Source organism: Pungitius pungitius, chromosome 4, assembly GCF_949316345.1.
Source record: "Pungitius pungitius chromosome 4, fPunPun2.1, whole genome shotgun sequence".
NCBI lineage: Eukaryota > Metazoa > Chordata > Actinopteri > Perciformes > Gasterosteidae > Pungitius > Pungitius pungitius.
Genome location: NC_084903.1, coordinates 23414527 through 23436615, shown reverse-complemented (window position 1 = coordinate 23436615; position 22089 = coordinate 23414527). Strand labels below are relative to the sequence as shown.

Sequence of the window (22089 nt, the reverse complement as noted above, 5' to 3'; positions counted from 1 at the left end):
AGGAAAGATGAAAGAGACTCGTGTGTAAATGTGTTTTTTAGTAAGTTCCGATCACTTTTTCCGTTAGCTCCCGCGGTCAACGTGCATGCATGTTTGTTTTTTCTCATTGGCAGGGGATCTGATGCAATCTGCAGCCTCACCACCAGATGCCACTACATCCGACTCACTACCCCTTTAAAAACTCGGCATTCTTTCGTTTTACCGCACCTGTGCTTTGTCTCCCTGAGTTCCTGAGGCATCGGCTCAGCTCACCTCCCTTCTCGGCGCCCTGCCGGGACAAAGTTCACAGCCCTGCAGCCATTTTCCTCTAATTAACATTCAGACCCCGGCAAGAAGCAGCGCTGGTAGCTTTGAGCTTTTATTGCACACGAGGCCTCCTTGTGTCGTCACCATCTTCCTCTGGCTCGTTTGCACCGGTTTATAAAGTGATTATTTGATGAATTAATGAGCATTTGAATAATGAATCAATACGCAGGCTATGTGGCAAGCCCTTTAATGTCGGTATGACAGCACAGTGGAAAACAGGATTAAAACTGCGTGCGCACACATTTGTGTTTGACTGGGTGCCGGTTTCTGTGCGATGCCACTCACGCACACACACTCACTCTCCCACACACACACACACACACACACACGCTGACATTATGTGCCCTTATGAGTCTGGAATAGAATCTTCTTGAAGGCCCTCCTGAAGTCTCGGTTGAAGACGGTGTATATGATGGGGTTCAGGCAGCTGTTGCAGTAACCGATCCAGAAGAACAGGTTGAAGAGCGTGTCGGGGATGGTGCAGCTGTCTCTGCAGAGCGCGTGGAGACTGTAGGTGAAGAAGAACGGGAACCAGCAGACCACAAAACCGCCCATCACCACCGCCAGGACAAACGTGAAGCGCTTCTCCCTCATCTGCGCCACTTTGTTCTTGGACAGGGTCGTCCTGCGGCTGCGCAGCGCCACCGGGGACGGGAGGAGGAGGTGGCGCGAGCAGTTCTCGGACGACGCCCACGATATGGTGGCGCAGGCCGGGGGAAGGTGGGGGGGAGGCTTCAACCTGCTGGACGCTCTCTCCGCCTCCTCCTCCTCCTCCGCCGTCGTCCTCGGGCTCCCGCCGGCCCTCCTGGGGAAGCGGAGCGCCGAGGGAAACGAGGCGGACGCCTTCGCCTCGGCCTCGCAGACGCGCTCCTCCAGGTCGATGTCGTCCAGCTCGTCTCTCCTGCTGCTGCTGCTCTCCACGTTGGAGGAGCCGCGTCGGTTGGGGGGCCGCGGGCTCTCCGGCGCGTACTGAGACGCGCCGCCGAAGCCGGACCCTTCCCTTCGGCTGGTTCCGCCGTTGCCCTCGAAGCAGGTCTCGGACTGCGAGGGCTGGCGCTCCACCGCGTTCTTCGCCACGAAGACGGTGGAGGCCCGCTGCTTTGCGACGCGGTAGATCTTGCAGTACACGAGGATCATGATGACGCACGGCGCGAAGAAGGACACGAGGCAGGAGGAGAGGATGTACCACGTCTGGTTGTTGAGGAGACACTCCTGCCGCCGGCCGCCGGCGGCGCTCTCCCCCGGCGCCGGGTCCTCCTCCTTCTGCGCCATGAGGAGCGGCGGGGAGGAGATGACGATGGATATGAGCCACACCACGCTGATCATCGACTTGATCCGCTTGGGCGTCCGCTTGCGGTTGTAGCTGACGGCCTTGGTGACGGACCAGTAGCGGTCCAGGCTGATGGCGCACAGGTGGACGATGGAGGAGGTGCAGAAGAGGACGTCCAGGGCCAGGTAGAAGGAGCACCAGATGGAGCCGAAGAACCAGTAGCCCATGACCTGGCGAGGAGGAGAAACCAGGCTGGTTTAATTCCCAGTTTATGGTTCTGGAGGTGGTAATGGGGTTCAGATGGAGTTTAACAACATTAAGTGATTAACATAAAATGTATATAAACATCATCATTCATAAAGAAAAGCATATTCAGGTTCTGTCGTTATACATGCCATATGATTAAATGACTTGGTCATTCAATTAATATATAAAGCCTTAAAAGCCATTTTCTGACATCCAGTCTTGACCAGACATTATTACGCACAAATAATGTCTGGAAGATCCATTCATTTGGAGTTTTAAATACATGTGCTGAGTTCTGGTGGCCAGGCGCTACTGAAGACACTTTTTCTCTCTTAGATATGCTGAAATATTGATTCCTTCTGTAATGTGGGAATATTGAGGATTTCTCTGTGGCCTTGGCTTGAACCTGTGACGGATGTTGTATTAAATAATTAATCAGGGGGAAAAAAAAAACCCAACATGCTCGCTACCGGCTAGGGACTCTTTCAGTGGTCTCCTTGGTGGAAGTCTGGTGTTTTCATGACCCCCCCATCACCCCCGGCCTCGTGTCTGCACGGATTCAGTCCTTTAAACCACGTCACTTAACCCGGCTCAAGACTATATACACGTCAACTAAATATACTTTAGAGAAATAGCAATTTAATACATTCAGTTCTAATTTCTACTATTATATAGTTACAGATGTATCTTCAAATGCGTTATTTAAATTAATTATTTGTATAATTGTGTATTATATTTATAGAACTATATACGGATAAAACATTTATCATCCCCCATTTCTCTTGTGTCGTAGCTGCAGTTATTACAGTTTTGTTGTCTAGAATATTCATATAATTGATTCGTAACCTTGACATACTTGTGTGCTTCGGTCCCTCTGTCCACGCACTAGAAAATAGAAGCCGCTTAACTTAAAAGCCCACAGTGCTCCCGCGCTCAGTGTTTCAGGTATTTGTTTGTTCAACACAGTAGTTTTGTGAGGCGAAAAAATCTCCGGGGGGGAAATCACCCCGAGAAGAAAGATTATGCATAGAATGATCATGAGTGTCGTCCAGATGCGTCGGGTGGGCCGACAGACGGACACCGACCTGCTTGCAGCCGAGCCACCAGCCTGACGGACAGATCTGATCAATTATTCAGGAAAATAATTAGGTTGTTAGTTGCAGCCCTTTCAGTCACAACCGCAGCAGACGGAGACTCCCAGTTGCATGCACTACACTACAGCAATGAACAGTGGAAATGTCTTTCTCTGCTAGAAGCTGTTTATTTAATGTCTCCCATGAAGGGGGTGAAGTTATAGAAAGGCAACCGTCCACTGGCTGTGATAGAGAGCAAAAGGACAATGAACCAGAAGGACCAGGAGTCATCAAGGCAGGGGAAGTGTCGGATGTCTACACAGAAGAGTCTCCGGGTAGATTACAGGTGTTACAGCTGATGAAAGGCAGCGAGTTGTTGTTGCCGGGCGAAGAAGAGAGCGGTGGAGAGGAAACATCGTCCACACGACACAGCAACCTTTGTTCCGTTTAGTTTGACTTAGTTCAGGCGGTTTTTATTTTGCTCTAAGCTGCCTTGAACGGAACGTGAACACGGATCGGACGAAGTCGCTTCATGGCGTCACCGCTTGGTTTGTTGAAGCCTGGACTGAGGCACTTTGGCCGTGGCCATCTTGGTTTATGGCCGTGGCCATCTTGTTTTTTGTCTTTCACATTTTGTGAGCCGGTGGAGCCAAGTTCACCCGAACCATGAGTTAAGACAGTTATTTGGCTACAAAAATGTTACGCTTAACTTTGATCAACTGATGAACACACAGACGAAGGGTTAAAGATGTAAGACAAAAACACAGACGAGTCCCGGACTGGACACCGCAGTGGAAGAGACCTGTCAATCACTGTGTAGCCCCTCCCTAAAGCATCCCCTGCTTCATGGTCTGTTTGACTCTAAATGGACCATAATTTACTAAATGAACATCATGCTGCATTGAAGAAGACTTGAAACTAGAGACCGAGATCATGAACTCATGTTTACAAAGTTTACTGAGGGAATAAATCAAGAGAGAAGTCATTTTCCCACAGACTCTCAATGGGACCGGAGGAGTCGCCCCCTGCTGGTCACCACAGAAAATGCAGCTTTAACACTAACAATGCAAAAGCACAATTTTTACTTACTAACTCAGAATGGTTTGAACAAACTCAAACCAACACAAGAAGCACATGCGTCACTTCAGCATCTCCTTTCTCACTTTTTGTCCATTTATGAACTGTCGGACAAATGGGCACGAAATGAAGCCCATACTCAGAGGATGAAACCTTCTGATTCTGGTGACTTTTCCTGTGGCACCTCCAGCAGGGTTATGTTGTTTCACCTGACCGATGGATCAGATCAATATTATATGAAGTCGTCAAACAGTCATGAAATGCAATCTACTGGACACAAATGAAAGCATTGACGTAACGGTGCAATGTTCAGAGCTGGAGACGGGGACAAAGAGACCAACGGTTCACAGCACTTTGCAGCACAAGGCTGGTGTTCCAGTGGTTGGGGTTTGGTTGCCTTAAGCCGATGTTCCACATGGTTTTCCTAAACTTTACAAAGAGGCTTTGTTGCCTAATCCAGATGTGCATATTTGTTGATTATTCCTAACTCGGAGGAGTTATTCAAAGCTAAACCGTACCTTAATTCTGTCACGAAGTTCTGACTGCAGACAATTTGTGTCACTTCGTATATTTCACAAAATGCTGTTACGCTTTGTCTGATGGATGAACGGATTTAATTCAATTAATTTGTCCAATCCTTTTTCTCAAATTGAGTTGTTCTGTAAAATGATCACGACAGATTGATCCTCTGTCTCCGGGGTTGGGCCGGCAGAACTCAGAGTTGTTCGATTTGCATTTACGTGATCAAACGCCCTCCGATAACATTCAAAGATGCCAGATTTATGTTAATATCAGCTGTGAAATGGAGTCATAGAACACAGCGTCTGCCTCCTCACCTCGTTGGCCAGCGAGAAGGGGATGACCAGCGTCGCCACCAGTATGTCCGCCGAAGCCAGAGACACCAGGAAGAGGTTTTGAGGCGGCCTCAGGGCCCGGCTGGTGAAAACCGCCACCACGACCAGCACGTTCCCCACCACGGTGCCCAGGATGATGACCGTGACCACCAGCACGATGAGCACCGACGCCGCCGGCGAGTGAGGAGGCAGAGGAGGAGACCTCGGCGAGGAAGAGGAGGTCTGGTTGACGCTCTCCAGAGAAGAGTTTGGCGGTGAAGTGGCCGGCGCCGTGGCCATGGCGGTGAATGCATCCGTTAAGTCCATCCTGGTTAAATGTCTGCCGCTATGATATCCCCATTGTTTAGTTTGGACTCCAGTGCGTTCACTGCAGACACATCATCTTCATGCCGGGCAGGAAGAAAATAACAGAAAGTAGAAAAATGAAAAGAGGAATGAGAGAGAGAGAGAGAGAGAGAGAGAGAGAGAGAGAGAAAGCAGAGCAAAGCCAGTGAAAGAATCTTCCTCTTTGGATGGAGTGAAAAAAAATATCAAACATCCTTCACTTTAAAATATCAGCTTCATCCCCTGCTGTAACACAAGCAGGGTCTGCACGATTTAAGTTTAAAAAAAAGAAAATTTAAGAGCACGTCTGAGCCAAGATGCTGACATACTAAAGGAATAAGACTGGCCTACTTATTCCCAACGACATGCAGGGAAATAAAGGAGGGAGGGAAAAGAAAAGCATTCACATGCGCAAGTTGGAGCGAGGACAGAAACCCGATTGGAAATGCACGGTGCCCTCATAGTGCTGCACGCCGACAGACGTCGATGTGGCAGAAAGAAAGGATGGAAAAGTAGAGAAGAAACAGACCGAAAAGAAAACGACCAAATGGGAAGCAGAGGAGGAAAAGAACAGAAAAGAAAAAGAAAAGAAACAAGACGTCCTCACTTTCATGCGTGTCGTTGCTGCGCCGAGTGACACTGCTGCTGATGATGTTCACCGACTCTCCACTGGAGAACACAAGAGAGGAGGAGGAGGAGGAGGAGAGAGGGAGGGGGGTTAGAGAGGAGAGATGAAAGGAAAAGAGTAGGAGATGCATGAAGAGGAGAGAGGAATAAATTCTTGATGGCAAAGCAGATGAGGGTTTGAGATAAAAAAAAAGGCCACGAGGAAGACAAGAGAGGAAGAAAAGGGAAAAGAGGTGGATGACAGGAGAGGTAAGCACTGCAAGAAAGAGAGGACAGGAGGGAAGGAAGGATGAGGACAAGAAAAGGACAGAAAAAAGGATAAATGAATAAAAGAAACAAAAAAGAGGGGAGGTGAAGATGGAGATAAAGGGGAAATTAAATCATGAGAAGATTGGAGAAGGTGGGGTGAGGAAGAGAGAAGGAGAAGAGGCGGAAAAGATGACAGTGTCATTTGGGGGATGGAAAAAGGGAGGAAAGTAAAAAAAAGAAATCAGAAGGAGAGGAGGGTCGAGGAGAGGAGATGGAATGGGAGGACGGCAAAGATGAGAGACATTGATGGAGGAGATGGGAGTGGAAGGTTAAACCGGTTATGAAGGAGAAGAGAGGGATCAACACCGAATCACAATTGAAAAGACACAGTGGCGAAAGGAGGCGAGGAAAGGAGAGAGGAGAGAAGAGGATGAGAAGGAAACAAAAAGCGGAGACGAGAGGGGAGCATTAGATTAGAGAGCCAATGAAAGAAAGCTGCTTGAAGAGACAGCAGCTTCAGCAGGGACCATCAATCCATTAACCCGAGATGAGGAACATTCATTCGGTCCAAATGAAGCTCCCTGATTGTCCCCATTGAGCCGGCTGGTACTGAGCGGCGTCGCGTAGGCAGACGACCCAGAGTGCACCTGCAGCGCGGCGCCGTACGTCGAACACAACACGTGCACACACACACACACACATGTGCACACACCTCCGTTAACAGCTCCGGAGGACGGACTCCTCTTAGAATCACACACAACATGAAGAATCCGGCCTGGGGACGTCATCTCGCAGGCACAGTCAACGGCACCATGTGTACGTGGGTCCACGCGGCTTTGGTGGAGACCTGTCAATCACAGTAAGCCCCCCCCTCCGGACTCTAAACGGACCACCATTTCCTGAACTTGAAACCACAGACTGAGACCATAAACTCGTGTTTACAATGTTTACCGAGGGAATAAATCAAGAGAGAAGTTATTTTCTCGTAGACTTCTATGGGACCTGAGGAGCCCCCCCCCCCCCTGATCCTGGTTTAGCAGGAAGTCCGTGTGTTTGCATTAGATGTTGTGGGACGGGATTCGACCCCAAGAAGAGACCCAGAGGTTTTTCAGTATGATCTTTTCTTAAACCCGCTACCAACATGCACCAGTTAGTCTTGGTTCTGTGCTGCAGGCGCTCGCACCAAAACTCCACTAATCCCTCAAAAAAGGTAACATTTATGAACACTTGAGCGGATACGTTGCCCCGGGCAACGGTCTGGCTCCCCCATGTGTTTTTGACAAGTACTATGTTGTTGTTTTCAAGGCGGATTCCAGCTGCTGTGGTTTACAACCGTAGAGCAAACAATTGCCTTCATGCACAGGCAGCAGTAAGTAGGTAGAGGCCACGTGATCAATATTAATGAAGCAGTCCCCCCCCCCTCCCGGTCTCCTGCGAGGCTAAAAGGGGAGAAGCTGGGTAACAACACCCTCTCATCCGTCTACTTAAAAGGATTTGGTTTGGACAAGGAGTCCTACCTCGGCTAACTTTAGCTGGTGTGTGGGTGACGCCGGAGGCTGAGCTGGACCCGGCTCACCGCGTCTCTGCCGGGGTTAGAATACCAAACCTCAACACTTTCTGGGTTGTTACATATATATATATTTTTTTGTTGCTTTAAAAGACGGCTCAACGTGAGCTGTGGAGGATTTGGGAGAAAGTGTGTGTGAGGATTTACATCGGAGAGCTTTCACGGGAGGAGAAGAAGGCCTTGCTCAAGGGCCCATGAGTCTTTGTGGGAAGAGAGAAAGACTGATCCCCCCCTAATTTATCTCTGCATACTCAGACCCAGAGGACGGAACAGCCTGCTTAGAAGTCTCTGCGAAGCCGAGAAGTAAACTTTGAGCCGTTTGAATAATTTATTTATTTAAACAATATCCACAGCTATCCAAGAAACCGTCCCTCTAATTTTGATTTACAGTCAAGGAGTATTTAGTACTACCGACTACTTCTAACAACAAAGTACCACTAAACCTCAGGGCACATTGAGAGGCCTTTATCAATAATACTGGGATACATTGAACAGAGTGACTTGTAGCACATTAATAACTAGCTGTTGTGCTAATGTTTTCCTACTTTTCTTTAATGCTAAGAATAACTATAACAGCTGCGTAACTCCTCCTATGAGGAAATGACTCTACTTCTGTGTAGTGACCAGCAGGGGGCGACTCCTCTGCTCCCATAGACGTCTATGAGGAAATGACTCTACTTCTGTGTAGTGACCAGCAGGGGGCGACTCCTCTGCTCCCATAGACGTCTATGAGGAAATGACTCTACTTCTGTGTAGTGACCAGCAGGGGGCGACTCCTCTGCTCCCATAGACGTCTATGAGGTAATGACTACTTCTTTCTTGATTTATTTAAACATGAGTTTATGGTCTCAGTCTCATGTTTAAGGCATTTTCCAATACAGCATTTAGTAAATGATGGTCCATTTGGAATCAAACAGACAATCGAGCACGCTGAACTGAACGTTCCAAAACTGCAGTCCAACAAATCTCTGTCCACTTATATACAGGTCATGCACTGAATATATCAAAGATTTCCCTTCAATCAGCATAGCAAGTGGCTTCACCCAACAGGCCACCTGCTGAGCCTCAGATTAGATCCATCGCTGCACTACGGCCACAGAGTCTATATAGTATGTAGAGTCTGCACTGACCTGTATGCAGCGTGAATGATAAATTGTCTCCTAATTTGCCTTCTGGTCTCTGCAGTAGTTTTTGACCCTAAAAGTGAAAAATATAAGTGAATAAATTAAGCTATTTTTCCCGTTTTAACTGATTTGGTTTTCAGTGTAGAAAGCAACAGCATGGTGCAACTCGATTATCTTACTTAAATGACCTGATAATGTATGCAGAGTGAATTGTGGAAAAGTGTGTTGTGATGAATAAAATCTAATGAAAAAACAAAAAGACAAGCTATGTAAGTTCGAAGGGAAGTGATGTCAGATAATTCAGATTGAATAAACAATTTAAAACGAGAAAAAACGTTACCATGCAGATAATGAAACGCAGCCAAGTACAAATGAGGAGGTATTGGTTTGTTTCAATGTGGGAGAGCAAGTGGACGCGATGCACAACCTCCATGGAAGCACCGACTCGCTGCCACAGAGGCCGGACACGTGCACCCAGATGTGTTGAAAGAGAAAGGAAAAAAGGCAGCAGGCTAACGATGGAGAGACGAGAAAACGAGGCTCGATGCAACAAAAGTCCCCTCGAACTGCCGACCAATCAGCCCCCCCCCCACAGCCCCCCCACCCCCCAAACACACCTCGGGGGTCTGTGTAACCTTTCAATGAGCCGGTTTCACCAAACGGGAATTGAATGAGGCAAAAACGGCTCCATCAATACATTTCTTATAAAGAAACACTTTGAGCTGTGATGAATTTGGCCTGTGGGACATTAGGTGGAGACCAAACCGGAGCCAATAGGAGATTCAGATCTAAATGAATAATAACGCTGCTTCATTTAATATTATAACCTTTACAAGGCAACTATGGAAATGTCAGTGTAAATGTAAACTAATTATAGCAACACATTTTTATTATGTGTTCAATTTTTTTAAATATGTAAACACAACAGCATCGGTTAGTCACTGCGATTATAAAAACAGACATTTTAAAAGCTCTTTTTCTAATTTTTCTTCTATCAAAAGAAAACCAGAAGCCAAAAGCTGTTGATTTTTCATTAAAACGCAATTATGACCATTGTGAGAACAGAAGTGAAACTAATCAGAGCCCCGGGGCCCAAACGGCTCTGAAGTTACCTCATGACCGGCTGCTGATTACAAGCCTCGTTCTATTTCACATTAAAACTCACCCGGGCTTCATCGCATCCTCGTCACCAGAAACGTCACGGATAAAATAAGAGAGCAAATGAAACTTCAGCTCTTGTTCATTTCAAGGTGTTCGATTGCTTTTGGGAAAACACTTGGGGGGGGTGGGGGGTGTTGGCTGTGCGCACGAGAAACTCAACACACTGCTCGGGTAAAGAAGCAGCTGCACTCGGGTTTTATTTTCATTTTATTTTGCAGAACTCGTCCACGTCACAACAGAAGCGTCTGTTGTGTCACGAGGAGTGGGGGAGGGGGTGGGGGGGGGGTGGAGGGGTGTTTACTGGGACATGCTTGTAACGTCACGTAAGTGAGGCGCAGGACTCCTCTCAGTCAACGTCTCTCACCTCCTCCGCTTACGCCCGGCGGCTCGTGGCATCTTAATGAGTTCTGCTCTGTGCAAAGAGCGAAGAGATGCAGATGAGGTCGGCCTCCCAGGTTCCTCTTTCTCACGTGACCCTCTGCGATCGGATGAGGCAGAGACACGCATTTCATTTCCTTGCTCTTCTTCCCTACAGCGCATTCAACTTGTTGTAGGACCTTCACAATAAAAGCCCGGGTCCTTTAGGCGCCGGGCCCGTCCTCTTGCCGCAGTAGAACTCTGCTCCGGGAGAGAAGCTGCTCAAAAGAAGAAGAACAATTTCCTACAAACGCTTCAAAAGTTCAACTACCCCGTGTTTATCTCCACCGTCTGCGCCACAGAGCAGAGCCCCCCCCCGTCCTCCTGCAGGATCAGCAGCTCTCCGACGCTCGGCTGCCCGTGGACCACAATGCACTGCTCCGCGTCCTGCGATATCACCACCTCCACCAGCTGGTGCCCCGCGTAGGCGGGCGGCGGGCCCCCCGCGGCCAGGCCGTCCGCGTGGACGAGGACGACGTGGCGGACGCCACCCGGGGCCTCCTCGTCTCCTCCCGTCTCCGCCCCGGTTTCCTTCCTCGCGTCCTTCTCCTCCACTTTCCCTCGCCCCCTGCCCCGCCTCACTCGCCCCTCCTCGCCCGGAGGGAGCGGCGTCCTCTTGGGTCGGCCTCTGATCGGCCTGTGGTGGCCGGAGCTGGAAGCCGCCGCCTCCTCCTCCGGCTCCGCCTCCTCTCCGTCGTCTTTCCCCGCCTTCGCCTCCCCCCGAGCTCCGCCCTCTTTCCGGTGCTGGGCTTGGTGCCTCTGCAGACTTTGTCTCACGGTGTACGAGGCGCCGCAGTGGCAGCTGTACGGCTTTTCCACCTGGTGGGACGACTTAACGTGTCTCCGCAGCTTGGTGGCCAACGTGTAGCCTGAGAGAAATATCAAAAATAAACAAACCACAAAAACCTTATTATTGGGTTAAACATTGTCTCATCTGTTAAATAAGTGATTTTGTTGTGATGTTTCCGATGTGTTTACTGTTTATTCTAGTGAATGAATGAGTTTTGACATAATCTTTAAAAAGAGAAAGGTAAAGTGAGCAGTCTTTGAGGACTATTTGCAGCGGCGGATGAATCCATATTCGGAGCTCTTGCGAGTTATTTGTCTGTGACGTGATGAAGGACCTTGTCACCGAGGTTAAGAAATGAGGCGCAGTGATGCGTTCCTAGTACGACGACGCTATAGGGAGACGATTTATCATAAATACATTGGGTTCCTTTCCCGGGATTAGAAGACAAGATGTTTTTTAAAGGTTCTGTAAGAAAAATGACATGTTTTTAAAGTACACATTTGCCTGAATTTGTTGTTTTGGTTAAATAATGTAACTTATGGTGCTTTTAAATCACTGTCAGAATGACGGCTTTAGAAAGGATTAAAGCAGAGCGTTTCATCGGATATAAATGAAAATGAAGAAATATTTTTGTACTTTTCAACACTCTCAGGGTTTATTGGAGATGTTTTCATCATATGAATCTAATTCTACAAAGAGTATAAAAGTATTAACTTTAGAGGAGCCTAAACCCAGCAAGCAGGCATGCAAAAAACAAACAAAACTTGAGCATTAGAATGTAGGTTTAGAGTTCAAATGTGAATGATGATCCAAACTATTCAAATTACATCCGTGATTCTATGCTTTCTGGCCCAAAACGTGATTTGGCGAGATTTAAAATGGCGCCGCTGCGTGCTAACCTTTCCCACACACGGGGCAGCGGTGGGGTCTTTCTCCTGTGTGCAGCCTCTCGTGGGACCTCAGGGTGTGCACGTCACTCAGCGACTTCCCGCAGTAGCTGCAGAGGAAGCCTCCGCCGGTGTGCGAGAACATGTGCCGACGCAGGTCCGGCATCTGGGAGAAGCTGTGGTCGCACTCGCTGCAGGCAAACGGCTTCTCCCCGTTGTGAGTCCTCACGTGGGCCTCCAGGTTCCCTGAGAGACGGACAGTCGTGAAACACGAGCTTCTCTCGCTAGATCGGACGTGGTGACTTCGACGCGGTGACTGGGAACAAATGTGGTGGAAATGGGATCACAGCGAGAGGCCGGGTTTCTCAAAGAGCTGCGAGGAAAACGACTTAAAAATACGACAGCTTAAATAAAAGCAAACTGAGATACAAACACGCCCTCCAGTTCAGATTAGCTAAAAAGATTTCAGTTCATAGTATTCAGAGCGTCAGAACTTATGACGGGAGAACCACAGCCGCCAAACAGCTCCAGCATCGGTCTGAGGAGCTCTGACCTTTTTGACTGAAGCTCCTCCCACAGTGCTGACAGACGTACGGTTTCTCTCCCGTGTGGAGCTTCATGTGGTTCTTCAGAGAGCCCGAGTTTGCCAGCAGCTTCGTGCAGACCGTGCACTGCACCTTAGGGCATAAATAAATCTATAAAAGTGGAGAAATGCTGCACATGAATTAAAACATGTTACTATTAAAAGAGCAATGAGCAGAAAATGTCATCACACACTCAAGTAAACAAGCACCAAAAGTGAACCTGTGGAGTTTTATATTGTAAACGAGCAAAAGATATATTTTATTCATTATAACTCGCTGAGCTTTTGAGCTTTTTCCCCCTCATAAAATATTTATGGAACTTATTTTCTGAAAGATTCTTAAATCCAGATGTATTGCTGTCATTATATTAGTTGTCATACTACTTTATAACACCCATATAAAACTGCATTAAATACTAAATGATTTTGTATGATCATTTCTGTTCTGTATTATATGCTATATGCATAGATGCTATATCATCGTTTAACATATTAAATTAAGAAGTCCCTCCCATCAGGCTAAATGAGGTCCAGACTGCAGGCAATCACTACACCTCCTAGAGTGTGTCTATGTGTGTCTATGTGTGCGTATCTATGTGTGTATGAGTGTGTCTATGTGTGCGTATCTATGTGTGTGTGTGCGTATCTATGTGTGTGTGTGCGTATCTATGTGTGCGTATCTATGTGTGTGTGAGCGTGTCTATGTGTGCGTATCTATGTGTGTGTGAGTGTGTCTATGTGTGTGTGTGCGTATCTGTGTGTGTGTGAGCGTGTCTATGTGTGTGTGTGCGTATCTGTGTGTGTGTGAGCGTGTCTATGTGTGCGTATCTATGTGTGAGTGAGTGTGTCTATGTGTGCGTATCTATGTGTGTGTGAGTGTGTCTATGTGTGCGTATCTATGTGTGTGTGAGTGTGTCTATGTGTGCGTATCTATGTGTGTGTGAGTGTGTCTATGTGTGCGTATCTGTGTGTGTGAGTGTGTCTATGTGTGCGTATCTATGTGTGTGTGAGTGTGTCTATGTGTGCGTATCTATGTGTGTGTGAGTGTGTCTATGTGTGCGTATCTATGTGTGTGTGAGTGTGTCTATGTGTGCGTATCTGTGTGTGTGAGTGTGTCTATGTGTGCGTATCTATGTGTGTGTGAGTGTGTCTATGTGTGCGTATCTATGTGTGTGTGAGTGTGTCTATGTGTGCGTATCTATGTGTGTGTGAGTGTGTCTATGTGTGCGTATCTATGTGTGTGTGAGTGTGTCTATGTGTGCGTATCTGTGTGTGTGTGAGCGTGTCTATGTGAGTGTGTCTATGTGTGTGTGAGTGTGTCTATGTGTGCGTATCTATGTGTGTGTGAGTGCTGCGTATGCAGCCAGCGACGGCCGCTCCGTCACACAGATTTTAGCCTTAAATGAAAGGAGACGTTTGCTGGGCTTTGACATGTTCCGGTCATCTGAAACCGGCCGTCCCGGTTGGTCCCTCTGGGTTTCCACGGAAACTGGTCGGACCGACTATTGATCTTTAATGCTCAAAGCTACTGAAATATCCCAATAATTGAAAGATTGCTCTGAAGCCATCGCCCTTTAACACTATTGTGTGTCTGCTTTAATTGTGTTTTTTAATATATATTGAATCTTTACTCCACCCACATTGTGCTGCTTCACACGCTGAGCAGCTCATTGTGCTTCTCACTGGATTTAAAACCCATTTAAATAATGTTATGCATTGCTTCCTGTAATACTATTGTCATTCTGATGCACACTTTGAACAGACTCGTTGAGGCTGCAGCTATTAAACACTCCACAGTCACTCCACTTTGGTCTCTAAAAGCTCTTGTGTTGCTTTTCTCTCAATTCTCTATTACTCTAGCTATTTCTAATATTTCTGTCGAAATAATAAAAAAATTAAAAAAAACTGCTGGAGATCAATGAAGGTTTCTTTGATCTAATCCTGCTGAGGGTGCCCTGAGGAGGTCTGAACCCCCCCCCACAGCCTACCTTCCGACACAAGGTGTGGACCCTCCTGCTGCAGTGAGAGAGGCGGTGGATGCGCAGCGAGGGCCGGCGAGCGAACGCCTTGCCGCAGTGCTCGCAGACGTAGGGTTTCTCCCCGCTGTGCAGGACCAGGTGCTCCTTGAGGTCCCGCTTCAGGCCGTAGGCCTTCTCGCAGTGGGGGCACGGGAAGGGGCGCTCGCCACGGTGACTCATCTGCAAACAAAACCACCGTCACGCCCTCGTTAGAACCTCGTCACGCCCTCGTTAGAACCTCGTCACGCCCTCGTTACGCACTCGTCATTCCCTCGTTAGAACCTCGTCACGCCCTCGTTACGCACTCGTTACGCACTCGTTACGAGGCTGAAGCCATTTAGCGCCAAGACCTTGTCTCGAAGAGGATGAAATCTTACAGATATCCTCTGATAAAAAGGCTCGAGAGCAGCGGAGAAAGAAGGAGGAAATAAATAAATTTCATCTGACAAAGTCGGGCCACAAATGGCAAATATGTTGGTGGTAATTTAGAAAAGCAATTCTTCATTACAGAGCAGAGATGTTTTTTCCCCATTTGTAGAATGTCAGGGGAGCTAAGGACACTATGCGAACAATATTTATTTGTTAATGTAATAAAAACTACAACAAAGAGGCCTATATATAGCTCTAATATTTAAACTGTGACATTCTTAAAAGAGAGAACAGTAAATCAGGCTCCAATTGTAACTGCGAAATTACAGCAATTGACAGGTGAGCGACCTGTGAACAAGCAAAATATGTGTCATTGAAGAACGTTTATGAACATGGACTGTAAACGAGTAGAAAAGGCTTTAGTTTCACAGCAGGTACATGTGGTTTTAAGCCCGTGGTGCCAGCCGGTACCTGATGGGCTCTGAAGCTCTCGCCAGAGGTGTAGTTCTTCCCACACTGCTGGCAGCTGAAGGGTTTCTCCTCCGTGTGGCTGAACTGGTGCTTCTTCAGGTGGCCCATCTGGTAGAACTTCTTCCCGCAGGTGGAGCACCTGTACCGCCTCTCTCTGATCTCCGGGTCCCACGACACACCCGTCTCCTTGGCAACGCACGCGGCCTCGGTCGCCCTCTCGAGCTCCGCCCCCTCTGCGAGGGACACGGACGGATGGTGAACGCGCCGCGGTTTGGAGGCGAGGCGCGAGCTGCAGCGGACGGGAGCGGCTGCGGGTTCCCGACCGTCCGCAGGAGACGGGACGCCAGGCGCTCCGCCCGTCTGTCCGTCTGCCGCTGGGACGCCGCGTCCAGTTCTCTTGGCCCTCCGGTTCCTCAGGTGGTTGGTTGGAGGACTTCTCTTGACGGACTTTGGTCTTCCTTCCTCCTCCTCTTCTGCCTCTTCCTCCCCTCTGTCTTCTGTCTCTCGAATGGCGGTAAGGTTGCCGGCATCTGAGTCGCTGTTGTGCTCCGTCTCCACGTCTGGTGATTTCAGAGAAAATGTTCAGCAGCTATTTTAAACTGCATATTTAGAAATGTCATTATTAGAACAATATTAGTCTTTCTCACACACAATAACCTGGATACTAGTAACTAGTAATTGTACAAGAGAAAATCCTACGAGAGAAACAATGTACTTTCCTATTCCTGTGGTGTAAGTGTCCAGCTTCACAGTGTTTGTGACTTTGTGTTCACATATAGGAGATTTCATTTAACAATAACGGAGACTGTAGTCATTACAATGGAGGGGAGTTTTTTTTAGTGGTTCCTCAGCTGGAGTTAACGTCCCTCTTGCTCCTCCAGGTGGAGTAAACAGGAAGTGGACAGACGAGGGCAAACATCTGACGAGGTTAATCTGGATTCAAACACGCCACAGGAATGCTTGATTAATCCCTGAATTAAACCCCTTACACGGAGCCAATGAGTGAGTCTCTCTCTGCTCGATGACCACCTGTAACGGAGCATCACCTTTGGGCGAGTCGGTCGTCGGCCTCTCTCCTTCGGCGTCGCCCCCGCTCAGCAGCAGCTCTGTTCCCGGCCTGATGTCCCGACACACGCGCAGACACGCCTCCTCGCACTCGGCCACGCACGCCTCCCTGCAGCCGCACTGCCGCGACACATTCCACTGGTCGTGCGGCGCCCGGCGGGCAAATCTGAAAATTGAACGGGAAAACCAGAGACCGGTTCATATGGAGGATGAGGACTAAACTGAGACTGGTTAAGAATGAGTTAAATTACATTAGATGTCAGTTAGCTGACGCTTTTATCCAAAGTTACTTACAATAAGTTAAATGTTCCTACAGTAACTTTAAAATAAATACATCAAACCAAGTGTTAATCCGCTATACAAACGTCTTAAAACATCTCCACAATTTGGGCTGGAAGGACAAAGATGTTTGGTTTAACTTACGTGATCCAGACGGCTCTTTGTAGCGAAGCTTCTTTATTTGTTGCCACTTCCATCAGGGCCTGAAGAGCAGAGAACACAGCCGTGTTTAATCATGATACAAGTTTATAACATTTCTAGAGGAACTAAAACTAAGTCTGAGCTCAGAGCAGATCTCTATGGATGACATCGTGTTTCATGTCCACAGTGAAAGCTTTCTACTCGTAGCAGTGATGATTCCTGCCTGTGCAAGTCTCACTTAGGAGCTAAAACTGAACTCATCGCTCGGTCGTGCTTTGCATACGTATTGAATTCCATGAGATTCACGTTTCATGTTTTAGAACACTGTGTATTATCTGTTAAGCAGATATAAACTAATTACTTTATACAAAAGGTGAAGATGCAACTTAAATGGAAAATGTTATTGAATAGTGTTTGTTTTGGTGTTGTGACGGCGCTGCTGGAGGTCTCTGTGCTTGTTCTTCCTTTTACCTTCTCTGCATCCCCGGGTTCACCGTCCCGGCTGGGTGTCCTCGAGTCCAGGTGACCCCCAGAGGCCCACTCCGTGTCCCCCTCCTTCCCCAGCAGGAATCCGGCCTCCAGCGGGCGGCCAACCCACCACAGCCCCACCCGGCCCCCGCAGAGCCTCGATGGCCCCAGGGCAAAGCCCCGGGGGAGCAACGCGCAGAGGAAGGAGGCCAGAGGGGACGGGATGGGGGGGGCGAGAGCGGCCATGAGGCTGTGCGGACGAAAAGAACGAAGGTTTGAGGCCGGATGAAGACTGAGACCAGCGAATCAGGATCCAGAGCATGTTGGCTACAAAGTGGCAGGAGGTCTGACAAACACCTCGACCACTTTAATTCAACATCCTGTCATTGATTCCATGCAATATCCTTTTTCATATCCGTCCCAATCATTTTGCCTTTTTATTCAGATATTTTTTTTTCTGTAGTGCCTTACGTTGAGTCCTTTTACTACCTAGTGTGTATATACAAGTGTATTACTTGCAGAGTTAAATAGTTGGCAATATAAAAGCAATGAAACAGTGTTAATAATTCTCAACAGGTGCAGAAGCATAGAGGCTTTGATAAATTATTTTGGAATATTAAATTAAATATTATGGCTATTATTGAAATAATTGGATAATCATGCATGAAGCTAATCACTGAGAAAAATAAGAGTTCATATTAATATTGTAAAAAGCAATGTTACCAGCATAAAAGTGCTGGTGATATAGTGAGAAATTCACTTCAAAAATAAAAAATAAATTAAATATTTACTATTAATGCATCGTGCAAGATTGAACTAGATTAACAGATAATATAAAAATCATTTATTGTATCAACGTTAATAATTCATCATTAAAACTTGCTTTAAAAAAGTAAACCTCACTTTGAGTTACATTAGAACATATTTAAAACATAGTAAAATCATGAAAACATTATTACTAAGCAGCATGTTGTAGCTGTCCTGTTAAAACATGTCTATTAAAAAGGTTCCTAGCTAACGCAGGGCAAAAGCTTTATGGCCAACATCGACCAACACAGCCGCGCTAGCTTCGTTCGCCGAAACTGCTCGCGTGAATTTCAACTGAACGACAGTCAACAAATTACACTTTTAATTAATCACACAACTATAATTAGTGCGTTGTAATACTTACCGAAGCTAACGTAACACTGCTGTGTTGATATGCTTTCAGCAACTGTTAAAGGTGCGTTAAGTTAGCATCGGTAAGCTAACTAGCTTAAGGGTTGCGAGACGCGGTTTTATAATTCAAGTGAATCGATCATAGCCACTTTTAACATACTTCCGACGCTCTGGGTTTTTTAATCGATTGTTTGTCATTAAACCACTTCGATAACTTTTGTTTTAACTCCGGGAAAGCCATTGTTATCCAGCGAGAAAAGGCTACGCCGGAAGTCCCCTTTTGTTGTGGTCCTACCGGAAACCGAATTGAGTGACTTTGGTTCCGCTTACACTCAAACACGAGCACAGAGATTAATAAAAGCCACAAATGCAATAACGTTGTTTGAGTTTATGGTCATAATAATAACTGATATGAATGTATTTATTTATATTATGTATTGATGTTGACTATATATAAGTACCTACAATAATTACATGTTAACAACACACATATTAAAAAGAAGGAAAAACAACTAGTAATGAGTGAAATTTACATTAAGTTAAATGAAGCGCAAACAAACCAACAATCGGCTGCTGCCACAAACCAACGAGGAAGAAGATGGGGACTCTTTTGACCCGACCAGCTTTGTTATTGTGGAGGGTTGTGAGATGTTATTTTTGTTTCAGAAAACCTCAAATAAAAAAAGAAGCGCACTGATGTTTGTGTTCTACTTCTAAAATGCAACCCGTTGAGAGAGGTGAATCTATGGCCTTTTAGTTCTATAAATTGTTGTACAGCGTATTTATATCCAAAACTTAAAATATAACAAATTATTTTCTGCTATATTGAGTATGCTCTCCTGATTCACTTCACAAACGCTTTCGGGTGAATGCACATTATCTAATACGTATTTTTGTAAATAACCTTGGTATCAGAATCATTTCTGTAGATATCCCATTTGTAATTTTCTAAGGTAACTAGAGCTAATTTAATTCAATTTACATGCCACTGCGTATATGCGTTATATACAAATAAAAACATGTTTGCTTTATTTTAAACTAAACCAGACCACTACACATAAACCATCGTTCTGTGAGGACGTGGTCGTATTGACCAGTGCAGTACCAGCATTCATCCACCAGGGGAAGACTTGTACTTGTTTCCCCCGTGCAAAGGTGAGGGGAGGCGGTTCAACGCGGGAATGGCCTGAAATCGACATTGTCCCGTTTTATGGTTGTAGAACGGGGGCTGTGATTGACAGGTCGCTGCCGCTGCAAATGGAAGAGTAGCCCCCTGATGGTCAGTAGAGGGAATGCAGGTTCCTGCCTGAAGCTCAGCTGATGAAAGAAAAACAGCTCCCTCTAAATCAATTTGGTACCAGCTTTGTTTCCAGGTCTTTTTTCTCTTGAGGAGTAAACTTCTCTGATTAGCCATGAAAAATTAGATCAGATGTGTGGTATCAACCCATCATGTTAAGTTCAAGTGCATTTCCCACAATGTGGTTCTATGCCTTTTTAATTAGGCACGTTCTTTTTGAATCACTATAAATTCATGTTGTATAGAGCGGTCCTTAGTCACCTTATTGTGTGAATTTCTGTTTCCTGAGGCGTATTTTTAGAGGCCTCTGACACAACAACGTTGGTGTTTGGCCCTAATCGGACGTTCTCCCGGCAGGAAGCACTTAGCGGCATCTCTCAAGGTACAAACACCTCCCTGTTTTCCGCTCACTTAACGAGTGCGAAACATGGCGAGAGCAGAGAGAAAGAGGCCCGATTCATCTGGAGGCCGCGGGGGCAGAGGGGTGGACCGGTGCGTGTGTGTGTGTGGGTGTGTGTGTGAAGGGTGGAGGAGGCGCAGAGGGGCCTTCAAAGAACCCCATTCAGTCACGAGGGAACCCGACCCTGGGAGGGCAAATACAAAAAGAACCGTCATTTCATTTTGTTCCCGATGAGTCGGCGTCCTGTTTAACCGAAAGACGGGTTGGTCGTCCGTACCTGGAACAGCCGGGGTGTGGTGAAGGCTACGGGGGGGGGGTTCAAACCCTGTGAAGGCCACGTGCCGCGTGTCGCCCTGTCGAAGGAACCGAGTCATAAAAGACGCCGGAAGGTTTCAATGAAAGGGTTTTAATTCGTCCTGATCAACACGGGGTGAGTTCATTCGGCCCGACGGAGACAAACACCACGTCGAGGCAACGGTGTTTTTTTTTTTTTTCTTAATTCACGTCTTCAGTTTCCTGAATTCATCCAGCGCTGCTTTGTTCCCAAAATGACATGTTTGAATTTCACTAAAATGCAATCTGTTGCGTTTTGTTTTGTAGCCTCTCACATGTTGCCTGATGTGAATCTGTGCCGTTTATCTCAACCCAAACTAAGTCATTCGTGTTTTAGTTTGAATTCACAAAGTCCCCCCGAGTTGTGCTCAGCGGACGCGTGTGTCTCCGTGTGTCTGTGTCTCCATGTCTTTGGTTTATTATGTAGCCGGTGAAGGAATATACTGAAGCGGGCACAGCCCCCAAAATACAGAAACAGTAACACAAAACAAGAGCACAAGTGTAAGCAGCCGCACTGACGGACACACTGTGCACGGCACAGCGCCACTTTGTCCTCTGCAGATTAGATACGAGTCATTGTCCCTGAAATCAATAAATAAAAGGACATAAAGTCTCTGTTTCAGTAATAATTTCTAATCTCTTTTTCTAATCTAAGGATAATGTACTCGCTGGTCCTGTGTCCTCGTCTGCTGTAAGTGAGGCAACTTTAACCGAATGTTGTGTCCATTGAACCCACTTCAGAGGAGTGAAATGATCCAGGTACCAATGATGTGTTAATCAGAGGGACAAAGACACGTCTGAGCTCAACGCTGCAGGAAGCAGAGACACACACACACACACACACAAACACACACACACACACACACACACACACACACACACACACACACCTACACACACACAGCTGCGTTCTTCTTCTGCCCAAAAATAAAACCTTAACAAAACACACGAAATGCAAATAAACAACTAGAAAATGCATTTCCTGCTGAAAATGCGTTGGAATGCAGAAAGCTGAAATTAATTTCAAAAAGTTGCTTAAAGTACAGAAATGAAACAAGCTGAAATTATTATAAACATTGCTGAAAGAATGGAAAAAGCTGAAATACATTTAAAAATGGCTGAAAATACAGAAATGAGAAAATCTCAAATGAACTTGAAATAATTGCAAAAAAACTGAAATGGGAGAAGCGTCTATGAATTTGAAAACACAGAAATAATAAAAGCTGAAATTATTTCTAAACATAGCTGAAATACATTTAAAAATATCTGAAAATACAGAAATGAGAAAAGCTGAAATAAACTTGAAACAATTGCAAAAAAAACTAAATGGGAGAAGCTTCTATGAATTTTTAAAACACAGAAATAATAAAAGCTGAAATTAATTTAAACATTGCTGAAATAGAAATAGGAAAAGCTGAGAATTAAAAAATACATTTTGTAGTAATTTAAGGTTTAGTACTATAGTTGTAATTGTGGTACTAGTGGTACTAGCAGGAGTAGAAGTAGTAAGTACTAGTTTCACTAGTATTTGAAAG

At 46.3% G+C, this 22089-nt stretch overlaps 2 protein-coding genes across 5 annotated transcripts; both read right to left on the bottom strand.

The window, feature by feature from the left end:
- Nucleotides 1–477: 477 nt before the first annotated feature.
- On the bottom strand, nt 478–5893 carry LOC119196170 (alpha-2Db adrenergic receptor-like). The gene is made up of 3 exons (XM_037451673.2): nt 5758–5893; nt 4809–5208; nt 478–1806 (listed from the first exon to the last, which is right to left on the bottom strand). Exons 2-3 carry the CDS (start codon nt 5130–5132, stop codon nt 643–645), a joined length of 1488 nt encoding a protein of 495 aa, XP_037307570.1. The 5' UTR covers nt 5133–5208; nt 5758–5893; the 3' UTR covers nt 478–642.
- znf408 (zinc finger protein 408) lies at nt 5442–19211 on the bottom strand. Of its 4 annotated transcripts, none has more exons than XR_009956046.1 (11): nt 18538–19211; nt 17370–17616; nt 16902–16960; nt 16460–16644; nt 15414–15973; nt 14544–14753; nt 12526–12649; nt 11985–12218; nt 9883–11164; nt 6739–8790; nt 5442–5819 (listed from the first exon to the last, which is right to left on the bottom strand). XR_009956046.1 is itself a non-coding variant. In XM_037451642.2 (9 exons), the coding sequence occupies exons 2-9, from the start codon at nt 17610–17612 to the stop codon at nt 10563–10565; spliced, it is 2217 nt and encodes a 738-aa protein (XP_037307539.2). In that variant the 5' UTR covers nt 17613–17616; nt 18538–19211; the 3' UTR covers nt 9347–10562. The 4 variants fall into 4 exon arrangements, 1 of the variants encoding a protein (XP_037307539.2); XR_005114268.2 differs by lacking the exon at nt 5442–5819 and adding an exon at nt 5893–6033; XR_009956047.1 differs by lacking the exon at nt 5442–5819 and adding an exon at nt 5893–6033 and having other exon boundaries at nt 10243–11164.
- Nucleotides 19212–22089: the final 2878 nt, after the last annotated feature.

What these genes read in the sequence shown, in the direction of transcription:
- LOC119196170 (XM_037451673.2), bottom strand. Translation starts at nt 5,132, where the DNA reads ATGGACTTAACGGATGCATTCACCGCCATGGCCACGGCGCCGGCCACT. An exon ending in CCTTCTCGCTGGCCAACGAG is followed by an intron (nt 1,807 to 4,808) that starts GTGAGGAGGCAG and finishes CCTCCTCGCCAG; the next exon opens with GTCATGGGCTACTGGTTCTT.
- znf408 (XM_037451642.2), bottom strand. Translation starts at nt 17,612, where the DNA reads ATGGCCGCTCTCGCCCCCCCCATCCCGTCCCCTCTGGCCTCCTTCCTC. An exon ending in CAAAGAGCCGTCTGGATCAC is followed by an intron (nt 16,645 to 16,901) that starts GTAAGTTAAACC and finishes TTCAATTTTCAG; the next exon opens with ATTTGCCCGCCGGGCGCCGC. An exon ending in TCCACACCTTGTGTCGGAAG is followed by an intron (nt 12,650 to 14,543) that starts GTAGGCTGTGGG and finishes TTATGCCCTAAG; the next exon opens with GTGCAGTGCACGGTCTGCAC.